We start from the raw sequence: 13,526 nt of genomic DNA on the forward strand, positions 1-13,526 counted from the left end.
GTTCCGCTCAGCAGCTGCCTCTGATGGCACAACTGATACTGTGAGCTCACCATGTGGAGAACTCATTGGCATGAACAAGTGTTGTACCAAGGTCTACATTATGGAGCGTTGGAGGCTAGGATTGCATTCACACTCCAACATGATGCAGATGAGATGTGGAATTTTGGCCAATATGTCCCACATGTCAAGTTCCTGGCCTGGTCTGCACTGTCCAGGGAAGGTACTGAATGCTCGACACTTCCCCCGCAGAGTGAGGAGGAAGTATTGGGGCAATAGAGTTGGGCGAGTCTTGTACATCTCTAGGTGTCAGCTGTGGCTCAGGTGGTAGCACTTGCACCTCCGAAGGTTGTGGGTTCAAGTTCCATCCCTGAGACTTGAGCGCAGATATTGACTGACACTCCAGTGCAGTACTGAGTGCTGCACTATCGGTGGTGCCGTCTTTCAGGTGAAACGTTAAACCTCTTAGATGGATGTTAAATATTCTATGGCACGATTTTGAAAAAAAGAAGGGAGTCTCCTTGGTGTGCTTTGCAATATTTCTCCCTCAACCAACATCAATAAAAACAGATTATCTGGTCATCATATTGCTTTTTTTGTGCAACTTGGTTGCTACATTTCCTAAATTACAACAATGACTACATTTCAAAAGCACTCCATTAACCGTAAAGTTCTTTGGGATGTTCTAAGGTCATGAAAGGTGCTATATAAATGCAAGTCTTTCATTCGTTCTTCCTACTACCCAGATAAAGTATTACCTTGGCACATTGGCAGAGGCTGGGAGCAAGTTGCCTGTCCACAGCAGTCTTCATATAAGGGAGACTGTAGAGAAATTCTGATTTTAGTTCAGTGATCAATGTGGAAATCAATAAGGTATGTATAATTTAAAAAAACTGAAGGGGTTATATAAAGGACAGCTGGACAAGATAACATAAACAGTAGAACTTCAAGAAAAATGTTAAGGATTTGATCAACATTTTCAGAATTTAGAAGCAGTTCTTGATGACTGATATTGAAATATTCAATAGCAATTTACAGGATGCTAGTAGTGTTTATCTACAAAGCACAAAGAACACAAGGGATAATCAGCATAGACTTAGAAACAACAAGCCATGTCTTACAAACCTACTGGAATTCTTTGAAAAGAACTAAATTGTTTGACAAGGGCAATCCAGTGAATATAACCTATATGGATTTTGAGAAGACACTTAATGATGTTCCATGATTTGTGCTCACGGAGATTTATGCTCATGGACATAATGGTAAATTAACTAATTAGATGGAAGGCTTAACAAAAGGAAACAGACTGTGAAAAAACTGAGAATAGACAGCTATAACTGCTTTCTACAAGAATCTTTTCTATATCACTTACTGTGCATGTTATTAATAAATGATGGGGAGGATAATAATTGTTCTGTTACTACAAAACCCCGGAATTCCCAACCTAACTACATTATGGGATCAGCATTCACAAGTATTCAAGTAGATTCATAATTACTTTCTGAGGAAAAATAGGGATCGGCAATAAATGCGGCCTCACCAGCATCGGCCACATCCTGTCAATTAGAACTGTTTCGGGTCCAGAAAACCAATGCATAGACAGTGAGTGCCCCAACTGAGAGACTCCAGGCAAGTCTGAAATTGGGTCTCAGGCATTATTAACATGTTATGTAGCAGCTGCTTGTTGTGCCTTCCCAGGATGCCCCTGCATTGAAGATGCTCCTGCTGGCTCCACAGGAAGGTATATTAAAAGATTTAAATTTAAGAAAACTTGCCTTCTGTTGGATATCTCATGGTCACCTGGCAAATCTGAGCAAAGTGGGCACATGTCTACTCCACTCAGGGTAGCCCAATTCGGCAGCTATCATGCCCCCCTATCAACATATGCCTAATTCCTGTTGGGTCTGACAGATTTATTAGTGGCCCAAATGCCCGTGTAGATAGGAAGCCTGCCACCCAACTGCTTAATTTGTCAATGTTGAACCATTTTGCACCCTAAATACGGGCTCAATGCATACCAATTTCTCCCTTTCTTCATTCACATTTGTCTCTTTCTTCTTCCAATTCTGGCTCTCTTTCTTCTCTACAACTGCTGTTGCTTTCCTGTTTTGCTCACTTAGTTGTGCTCTCCTGATTCACTTCTCATCTCTTGTTCCCTTGTGTTCCTATTCACCCTCTCATTCTCCTCATTTGCTTCTTGCTCTCTTGAAATTAATTTAATTTTGGCAAAGCCAATCCTACTACACAATCAATGAGGGTAATCTTTCCCTTCACCCTCAGTGTGTAACCCATGAGCTGTTCGTAAATTAAGTTTCATGCATACATCAGCTTGAGGGTGAAAAACAATACAACTGCTTACAAATATCAGTACTAGTTTTAATTATCCTATCGGGCCAGAAATGGTCAATATACTTGTAAAAATAATTAACTTTTTCTTGATCAAAGTCAGTGTTGGAGAAGGAAACAATTTTTGATAAATCTAATGTGATACAGGTTAACTACAGAGTAAAAGTTCCACTATTTTGCCCTTAGCCCCATCCTCAGATGTATGCTTTTTACTGCCCTCTTTTCATTTCCTACATTAACTATAGGAGTGAGAATTCTGTGGCAATTGTTGCCAAATTTGATGATATTCTTGTGCCCACCAAGGACTGGATTGATATTGACCTTCATGCTATCATCGTTGACAGGGTTAAAAACCAGAGGTATATGGACAGTGTATAATCCAATGTGCTACTCAGTTTAAATATACATTTTAAATATTATTTTTGGATCAACTGTACTACAAACCTCTCTGGATGGGAGGGTGCAGTGGGAGGTGGTTTAGGATGGGTAGGTGGCCTACTTTTCGGCTCCTGTTAATTTCCCTGTTGAGTTAGTTACGAGGAGCTGTTTGAGACGAGGCCAGGTGGTGATTTCACACTGTTATTTCTCTCTTTCATTGTGTGGGGAAGTGCAGAATCTCTTAATTGGATTGAAAGATTCATAGTTAGTGGTCTGATGATACAGCACATAATGTGCCAATGCATTATGTAAAGAAGTTGTAGGATGTGAGTCTAGGCTGCATCTATAATTTCTTACTTGGTGAGTTCTCACTCTCAGTCAGACCATCTGAGTAAAGTGCTTCTCCACAGGGTAGGATAACAAATCAGATGGTGAGTCATCCCATGCATTCCCATTATAATACCACTTCTGTTTATCTGTCCTTTTTCATATTAAAGTGTCTCAATGTGTCCTACAAATGAATTGCTTGCTGAAGTTCTGTGTTTGCTGTTATAAAGACAAGTGCACCAGTCAACTCAGCACTAGCAACATCGCACTAACTACAGTAAAATGAATGACTGACAAAATACTTTTTGCTGGTACTAGATATTGAGGAAGGAATGTTGGGCAAGACTCCCTGTTGTTCTTTGAATACGACCGTGCGTTTTGTAACATCCAGCTGAACCACTGGAACAGGTAGATGGGACTTCAGTTCAGTGGCACAGTGGCGCAGTGGTTAGCACCGCAGCCTCACAGCTCCAGCGACCCGGGTTCAATTCTGGGTACTGCCTGTGTGGAGTTTGCAAGTTCTCCCTGTGTCTGCGTGGGTTTTCCCCGGGTGCTCCGGTTTCCTCCCACAAGCCAAAAGACTTGCAGGTTGGTAGGTAAATTGGCCATTATAAATTGCCCCTAGTATAGGTAGGTGGTAGGGAGATATAGGGACAGGTGGGGATGTGGTAGGAATATGGGATTAGTGTAGGATTAGTATAAATGGGTGGTTGATGGTCGGCACAGACTCGGTGGGCCGAAGGGCCTGTTTCAGTGCTGTATCTCTAAACTAAACTAAACTAAACTAGTATCTCACCTAACAAACTGCAACTCAGACAGTGCAACATTTCCACAATACTTCACTGGATTGTTGAGGAGGTGGATGGAAGATTCACAGCTTTCATTCATGCAAGCTTTGGATATGTACCTGAAATTTGTAAATACAAGCCCAGAAATACGATCGCGCCGCGTCCATTTTCAAGTGCTAAACGACACATCAGCCTCCAATATGGTGGGCAGGAAGTGCAGTCATTTCAAAGGAACAGGCTTGTCGTCTCTCAAGCTGACAGGATGCCTGCTCTCCTGCCACCCACTCCACCAGTGCCATTGTTAGTGTCAAGCTGCCAGCTCAGTCACACCGAGAAACTGCAGTCTGGGGCCAGGACCTCAAGGCTAGAGCTGTTTGAGATCGCCCACCATGGCCATCCGAAATGTCCTCAATGGAAGGTGTCCACCTCCTAGGCTGCAGCTTCTAGGGAAACACTTAATAGGAATACCAGGCTAGGGAAAGAAGCTTCCAAGGTGGGCACTATGGTCTTGTACTGTTAGATAGAAATGGAATTGAGTTGTTGGATAAATTGTTTTTCGGATTTGGTGTTGGTGTTTATATTTGCAGTGATGTGAAAGAAAGACTCATAACAGCTGGCGTGCAGAAAGGCAATCAGATGCTGTAAGTTAGGAAGGTAGTGATATGGATTGTTGGACTGTTGGTGTATTGGGGATAGAATGAATAATTTAGGTAAAGAGCTCTTTGGTCAATTGTTCTCCAAGAGCTCTGGCAGCTTGGAGCACTGGTAGTCAATGCCATTCCTGTACCCCCTACTTCCCCTGCTCCTACTATGGTGCTTGTTATCCAGGTGATACTAAAGGCTGATCCCTCATGGTGGCAAAGCTGTGAAGCATGCAGACAGATGAACACAATCTGTATAGCTAGTCAGGGGTGCACTGCAAAGTTCTTCCAGAATGATCCAGGCAGCCATAGCTAGAACACCCTGACTGTTTGCTTGATCATATTTCTCGTGGCAGCCTGGCTCTCATTGTAGGCCTGTTCTGCAGCTGTCCTTGGATTCCAGGCAGGAGTCATGAGCTATGTCCAGCAGGGATATCCCTTATCATCCTGTAACTTGCTGGCCTGGTTGGACTGGTGCATCATGAAAGACTGTTAGCTTGGAACCCGGCACAGACCTGTAGGGTTTGTTGCTTGTGGTCACAAATCAGCTGTACATTGAGGCAGTGGAATCCCTTAATATTGATGATGATGCCAGGCTGGTGATAGGGAGAACACAAGCTAACACAATCTATGGCACCTTGCACCCTACATAGGCATGCCTCATGGATGAAGCCGAGTGCCCTCTCATCCTGCTTTGTCCTGTCCGTTTGGAGAGAAATGTAGATGTTCTTCCAGGTGAAAAGAGCTCAGTGATACAATGCGATACTGTGAACTGTGAGATGTTGCTGATGTCAACTGCTGGAGCCTGAAACGGGCCCATCACAGAAAAAGTAAGGGCCACAATAACCTTGACAGCCACAGGCAGTGCTGTCTGTGACTGCTGTGAGGCTGGAGTTGTGGCTGCAACAAGTGGCATAGCTCAGTGACAGCCTCCTTGTTGAAGCAACAGTGCCTTGGATATTGCTCCTTAGTAAAGTTCATGTAGGTGGAGTGTTCCCTGAATAGCCGCTCTGCATATGGCTTCCTACGAATTGGCCTCCGCCTCGCCCTCTTCTGGCATCAGCTCCTGCTCTCTGCTATCTTGCTCGCCATTTCCCCTCATCCTCCAGCCCAAAGGCAGTCTGACCAGACTACGAAGAACTGTAGTTAAACTATCTATGAAACAGCCAACAGCGCAATGCCAGCAAAATCTTCTCCTGTGCAGCCAAAGTGAACTTTCCAGAGTAATGAAATGCAACAAAAAAGTCAAGTTAACCAGCATCCTGAAATTGCAAGCTAGCAAATAACTTGTAAACTCTGAATGATCACTTTAGATAGCACTGGTGAGATTTCCTGCCTGCCAGTTATCGCCACATGTTGTTGGACAAGTTCAGCAGATGGGAAGTCAGGTGCTGAGGCTGCACAAAATTGGAATAGTGTCTTGCAAGAAGCACAAGACCCTAATTTAAATAAGTTGTTCATTACCTTAAATACTCCTGGTGTGTGCTCCTGATGCCAGCGAAGAAGTTTGATTAAATATGATGGGCAGTGCACTTCAAAAAGCTTATGTTCAGCACTTCCTGATCACTCTTTGGGATGCTTAACATGCCATTTAGCACCTGAATGTAGACCCACTGTGCCACTGGGTTAATGGCATTTTTTCACAAACATCAACTGCAATGGGATCATTATTTTTATTTAACTTCCATAAATCAACAAATTACATATTAGCTTTGTGTCAGGCAAGGCCCCCACCTGCCAAGAATGAGGAAAAATTAATTTCACTACATGAACATTGATTTTAAACTATTGTTGGTGAAGAAAGAACTTGCTTTAAAAAAAAACAATTTGAGACTTTGGCTGGAGAGAGACATTAGCACATCAACAAACAAATACTTCAAAGGAAAAAGGAGCTATTCCCTGCTTCAACTTAATCCATAATGGACTTTTGATTACCAGACGTGGAAGGTGGAAAGGCTAGCATTCCAGGTTAACTGCTAAGATGGCCGAATACACAAACATATGTGGTCGGACCAGTTTGGTCACATGACTGGTTGACTGTTGGAGTTTATTTGAATTTGAACTTCCAACAGGGATTTGGACCTCAGAAAGCTGTTTTGTCCTGGATTGAGAACACCTCACTCCTGTCTTCTCTCATCTTGCTCTCACCAGCATCGGAAACCATTGAAGACATATGAACACCAAGAGAGAAAAGTCTCCTACAGTGAACGAGGTTTAAGAAGAATACTGGGCCCCAATGAAAACTAAGAGCTGTCTACAATCAAGGACTCTACTGCAAGCTGGAAACACAGAAACAGTAACGAGAAACCCCCTTTAGAGAATGCCTCAAACCTCTCTACTTATTTTTTTCTTCTGCTCTTTTCTGTCCCTATTTGCATGTGTGTATCGTGTGTGCATGCTAGCGTGGGCATTAAGCGTGTTAGAGTTTAAGTTGAAGGTTTAATAACTTTCACTTGTCTTCTTTAAACCTAAGAAAGCCTGTTTATGCTCATTTCTTTTCCTTATAATTGGAAAGTGGTGAACAAAGATCCACCAAGGGGAAGCTTAAAACACCATGCATTTAAAATTAAACCCTGTTACAATAAGGCCAGGTGAAGATAGTAAAAGACCCCTCGACACCTTTCACACCTGGTCGTTATCATTTGCAATTGTCTGAACATTTTAGGGTCTAAATTCCAACTGATGATGAAGTCTCCACTCATTTCAACAGGCAGAAAATTGGACTTTTGAAGGAAAACTGTTTTTTAACTAATCTTAATTTTCTCTCCTCTTTGTTTACTTGGACTTTTTAGTGGCCAAGATTCCGGTCACCCTTCCTAAATCTCCTTCTTTGGCTTGGCTTCCATTTCCTTGCGTCTTGGAACAATTTTCGACTTTAAAGTTGCTATTTAAATGCAAGTTGTTGTTGGACAAAAAATGTTTATACACAGTGTCTAAAACAAACAATTTAGCCATTTATGACATGCATTAGACTAAAGGTAGAGAAGGTTGGATTTTCCAATTTGCCTGCAGTTGGTGGCATTTCTCATAACAGTAAATGTAATTATGGGCACTTTGCTAAGTTTTCTTTTAGCAATAATTGATCATTTGCCATCCTAATCAGCTGCTTTACCAGTAATTTGCACCCAGAAATACACTGAATGGTCAAAGTGAATGTGAACACTTTGGTTTCTACTGGTTAGCTTGTTGCAAAGTAATTTGCTATCACCTGTACACAATTCAGCTAATGATAATAATAATCCTGGGTAATGTAAAAATTTTAAAAAATTGCAGGGCTACAAGGAAAAGGCAGGGAGCAGGACTAAGTGAGTTGCTCTTGCAGAGAGCCAGAACAGACATGATGGGCCAAATGGCCTCCTTCTGTGCTGTAACCATGCTATGATTCTATGATTCTAATTCTTTCCCCTGTGATCGCACACTGGGCACAAATATCCCTTACCACTGGACCCCACACCCCCCCCAACCCAACACCAGTGACTGCACAAGCGGAGATCTATCAAATCAGCACACAGCTGCGGTCTGGCATTCTCAAAAAAGTTAAGAGAAATACTGCTTGGACTTTTTCTCTCAAAAGGTTTTGACCTTGCCCAAAATATCTTCCATACTTGCAGCAAAATTAGAAGTGTGTTCTTTAAAAACTTCTTCCCAATTTTGTTACATATAACATGCAAAGAGACATTTGCTTTCGCTTTGTTTACAGGGCGTGCAAAATATAATTAGCCATGTTGCTACTGCCAGACTCAGACTATCTTATAAACCTATAAACCTTAATTGAAGCTTTACATAAAGCAAAAATTCGAGCTGCAACACAATCTTAGAACAGTGCTCAGCATAGTGGAGCTCCGGCAGAATTTTTAGCATGGACTGCAGTAGCCCTTTCAGGAACTTAGCTTACCTAAAAACTCCCCAAAATGTTAAAACCATTTTTATTGGTAATAAAGCTGAAATGATTTGTATGCAATTTGCAGCGCATATGATTTGTAATGTAATTCAGCAGATGACACTTGTTGATTGACCTTGTTCCCAGCTCGAGACCCCGTGACAAAATAACTATCGCATTTTGCAATCATGTGACATGCCACATCCTAGTTCAAGAACTTTAATACACTAACACCCAAGTTTCTGTTCCTTTTTTGATTCTGATTATTTTTAAAAGTTTACTAAATTGTTTCCCGTGCAATCCTCATAAACTGAAGTGATGATGGTGACATTAAATTGCGGTTGAATGTCCACATTAACCTCTGAATGCAGTGCCATCATCAAACTACCATGGGCTGAATTTTGTCAGGGGACCCGGTGGTGGCACTGGAAGTGGATGCGTGTTACATGTGTAGATCAGATCTGATGAAAGGTCACTGACCTGAAACGTTGGGCTGGATTTTACGTCGGGTGGACGGGAGCTGGCCACTGACATAAAAGACGGTGGCAAACCCACTTCCTCCCGGCCCGGGGATCCGTCCCTCATTTTAAGGGTCACCGGGCTTTAATTGTTCTGAGGCGGGTTTTCCACTCAATTGAGGGAAGAAGTCCCACCTCATTGAGCTGCCAGCCAATCATCAGGCTGGCAGCTCTTAGCCCCAGCAGCGCTACTGGGAGCCGTGGCCACTGGTGGGACTGCAGCCCAGCCAAGGACCTGGAGGCAGGATGGCAGGTAAGTTTGGTTTGCCTCGCCGAAGTGATCAGTCACGTCCTGGCAAGGCAAGGGTGGTTTGTCTGGAGGGAAGGGGGGGTGCGTCTCGGGTCCTGGGGGTGATTGGGGAAGCGGGGGCGGCCCTCAATCGGGCACCCTGTTCCCGTTTGTCAGGGACCACCCCCGGGGCGCTGAGAGGCCGCCAGTTTTCACCGGGCGGCCTTTCACGTCTCCTGGATGCCCACTTGCCACAGGTAAAACCCCCATGGAGGCGGGCGAAGGCCCTTAAGTGGCCATTAAGTGGCCATTTAAGGGTCTTGATTGGCCTGGGGCCTGTTTATCGCCACCACCCCCCCCCCCGGCCCACGTAAAGTGGGACAAAGGAGGGAGCGGGTCGGGAAGGCCTCCAGGAGCCACCCGCTCAATTTTACGTTCCCCCCCCGCCACCATCCAGCTTGCTGGGGTGGCGTAAAATTCTGTCCGTTAACTCTGCTCCTCTCTCACAGATGCTGCCAGATCTGCTGAGTATTTCCAGCATTTTTTATTTTTGCTCCCTTTACTGCTGCTGTAACTCCTGGAAGTTCCCCTACTGCTGCTGTTCCTGGACACCCCTCTGCTGCTGCTGCTGACGATGGACCCTCCCCCCTCTGCTGCTGATGCTGTTGCAGCACCCTCTGTTGCTGCTGGACTTGTTGCGCCCCTGCACCAGGACTGCAGACCGATGGATGGAGCGGGAGCCAACTGGGACTATGTCTGAGGCAAGACACCGGGTGGCCCCATTGTTTAGCGATGTCTCCCTGGGGATTCTCCTCCAGGATGCAAGGGAAAGGCGGGAGGTCCTCTTCCCCAGGGATGGTACGAAGAGATCCTCCTGCCTGATCAAGCAAGCCTGGATGGAGACGCAGAGGTAGTCAGCACCCTGGAACTGGGTCCAGTGCCACAAGAGGGCCAATGACCTCCTTCACTCCAAGGTGAGACCTCCATACCCATCTCCTCTTTGGGGTTTGCATGGGGAGCGAGTGACCACAAAGGCACGGGCAAAGGGTTGAAGCATCACCACTTCCTGTCAGATGCAAGGCTGTATCTCAGCGACAGGCTGCCTTCCTTCAGAGCTCACCCCCATTATGTCACCTGAGAGTGGACAAGGGGAGGAGCCATTTAGGAGTCCCCATAAGGGGATGAGGGGCTGCCACAAGTATAAATGCCCTGTTGTTCTTCGTGCGAGGTCGAACTGTGTCCCTCTTTCCGCTTACAGGAGAAACGGGTCCATAAAAACCAGGGAGACATCGAGGACTGGCAGTGGGATCCCTGATGTGCATCCTCTGACGCCGACAGAGGAGGAGGCTGTGGAGCTAGTGGGGGCCCAGGGTGGATGTGCAATCACGGACAGTGAGACTAGAGCATCTGCACAAGAGAGTGAGGAGACAGTGTGTTCATGTGCCGTCTACCACACTCTGTGCTGTAAATGGCTCTATGACTTCCGAAGATCCACATCACACATTGCTGGCATGAGGAGATCTGAACAACCTAACCCAAAAATATTTGTGTTCTCTCATGCAGGTCATGAGAGGGACGCACAGCCTACGGGAAAGGGGGCCTGAATGTGACCTCTGAGGAGAAGGAGGAACAATTGGAAGGTGCAGATTCTTATACATCGGTGAGTATGTGCCTGGGCTTAGATTCAGGGTCACAAGCTGGTGAGAGAACCACACATGCGTCCGAGCAGCTGATGGAGGCTGTGACAGGCGAGGCGAGGACTGTGGGAGGCCAGGCCCATACCGAGCCTCAGGGTGATGATGAGCCTCTTGTGTTGGAAGCACTGAACATGCTGGAGTTGCAGGAGGAGGTAACGGGACATAAGAACATAAGACTTAGGAGAAGGAGTAGGACATTTGGCTCTTTGAGCCTGCTCCGCCATTTGATAAATCATGGCTGATCTGGTTGTGATCTCAACTGCATTTTCCTGTCTGCCCCCATAACCCTTGAGTGCCTTGTCTATCAAAAATCTATCTAACTCAGCCTTGAATAAATTCAATGGCCCAGCCTCCACTGCTTTCTGGGGAACAGAATTCCACAAACCTTTGAGAAAAAATTTCTCCTCATCTCCATCTTAAAAGGGAGCCCTCTTATTTTTAAACTGTCCCCCTAGTTCTAGTCTCCCCACAAGAAGAAACATCCTGCTGGTATCTAGTCTCAATTAGATCACTTGTTTCAATAAGATCACCTCTCATTCTTCTAAACTCCAACTGAGTATTGGCCCAAACTGTTCAACCTTTCTTCATAAGATAAGCCCTTCATCCTTGAATTAGTCTAGTGAACCTTCTCTGAACTGCTTCTAATGCAATATCATTTTTCAAATAAGGAGACCAAAACTGTACACAGTACTCAAGATTTGGTATCACCAAGGTCCTGTACAGCTGTAGTAAATCTTCCCTACAAAGAGCAGGACAAATCCAACCTGGCCAATTATTGCCCTATCAGTCTACTTTCGATCATCAGCAAAGTGATGCAAGGGGTCATCGACAGTGCTATCAAGCGGCACTTGCTCAGCAATAATATGCTCACTGACACTCAGTTTGGGTTCCTTCAGGGCCACTCCGCTCCTGACCTCATTACAGCCTTGGTTCAAACATGGACAAAAGAACTGAACTCCAGAGGTGAGGTGAGAGTGACTGCCCTTGACATCAAGGCAGGATTTGACTGAGTATGGCATCAAGGAGCCCTAGTAAAACTGGAGTCAATGGGAATCAGGGGAAAACTCTCCACTGGCTGGAGTCATACCTAGCACAAAGGAAGATGGTTGTGGTTATTGAAGGTCAATCATCTCAGTCCCAGGACATCACTGCAGGAGTTCCTCAGGGTAGTGTCCTAGGCCCAACCATCTTCAGCTACTTCATCAATGACGTTCCCTCCATCATAAGGTCAGAAGTGGGGATATTCGCTGATGATTGCATAATATTCAACACCATTCGTGACTCCTCAGATACTGAAACAGCCTATGTCCAGATGCAGCAAGACCTGGACAACAGGCTTAGGCTGATAAATGACAAGTAACAGTCATGCCACACATGTGCCAGGCAATAACCATTGTTACGACCAGATGAGAAAGGGGTCTAGTGTTCCCTATCAGCCTTCACCTGGTCTTACCGTAATAGGGTTTCATTTTTAAAACACCGTGTTTTTAGCTCCCCATTGGTGAAGCCTTGATCACCGCTTTCCAATTATAAGACAAAGAAACCAGCACAAACAGGTTTTCTCAGGTTTAAAGAAGAAAAGTTTAAATTTATTAAACTTGAACTTAAACTCTAATTTGGTTGATGCCTACGGACACACGACGTGCCCATGCTAGAAGGCATATATGATGCACACATGCAAATAGAGACAAAAAAGAGCAGAAGAAAAATAAAGTGGAAAAGTTTGAGGCAATTTCTGAAGAGTTGTTGGTCCGGTTTTTCGAGCTCACTGTAGAGCCCTTGGTTGTAGGTAGATCTTACTTTTCTTTGGGGGCGCAGTATTCTTCTTACACCTTGTTCGCTGTAGGGGACTTTTCTCTCTTTGGGTTCATGTGTCTTCAGTGGACTCAGAAGCTTGTGAGAAAGAGATGGGAGCAGACAGGAGACATCTTCTCAGTCCAGGAGTAACCAGTCTTGCTGAGTTTAAACTCTCTGTGGCTCGTTCAAAAAACCCCTGGAACAGCCAGTTAGTCAAATGACCAGCTAGTCAAACCAGTCCTGGATTGTATCACCTTAGCAGTCTCTGGAATTCTCCTCTTACACACAATACCAGGTGATCAAGGTCTATTATGGGTTGAATGTGTCAGGGAATGGTTCTTTATCCTTCCAAGCACTGTCTGTTAATATGCAAATGTCTTTTCCAGCCATGGCTGATCTGTTTAACAAGTCATTTTCTCGCTCCAGCAACAGTTTAAAATCAATGTACATGACAAAATTAATGTGCCTCATTATTGGCAATACTGGCCTAGCCAGCGATGCTTACATCCCATGAACAAATATAAAAAAACTCAATTCCCCTTGCAACAACAGCCAACATTCCATTTGCCTTCCTAGTCACTTGCTGTACCTGCATACTAACCTTTTGTGATTCATGTACCAGGACACCCAGGTCCCTCTGTGCCACTGAGTTTTTCTTAAAATGGTATACAGTTTTTCTATTCTTCCTGCCAAAGTTCAGATTTTCCCACATATACGCCATCTGCTAAATCTTTGCCCACTCACCTGACCTATTTATATCCTTTTGTAAACTATTACCCTTCTCTTGACAACTTACTTTCCTTCCTATCTTGGTATCATCGGCAAATTTAACTACCATACATTTGGTCCCTTCATCCAAGTCATTGATATAAATTGTAAATAGTTGAGGCTCCAGCACTGATCCATGTGGCACTCCACTAATTACAGC

General features: G+C 44.6%; 1 protein-coding gene across 1 annotated transcript in view; it reads left to right on the forward strand.

Moving 5' to 3' along the window:
* Window positions 1-13,526, forward strand: part of LOC137370301 (uncharacterized) — a 138,269-nt gene that overhangs the window by 89,327 nt on the left and 35,416 nt on the right. Inside the window, exons 21-23 of the mRNA XM_068032680.1 lie at window positions 2,589-2,702; window positions 4,424-4,477; window positions 10,363-10,496. Coding sequence (XP_067888781.1) covers window positions 2,589-2,702; window positions 4,424-4,477; window positions 10,363-10,496 — 302 coding nt within the window. The remainder of the gene's footprint in view (window positions 1-2,588; window positions 2,703-4,423; window positions 4,478-10,362; window positions 10,497-13,526) is intronic.

This window comes from Heterodontus francisci, chromosome 5, assembly GCF_036365525.1.
Source record: "Heterodontus francisci isolate sHetFra1 chromosome 5, sHetFra1.hap1, whole genome shotgun sequence".
Classification (NCBI taxonomy): Eukaryota; Metazoa; Chordata; class Chondrichthyes; order Heterodontiformes; family Heterodontidae; genus Heterodontus; species Heterodontus francisci.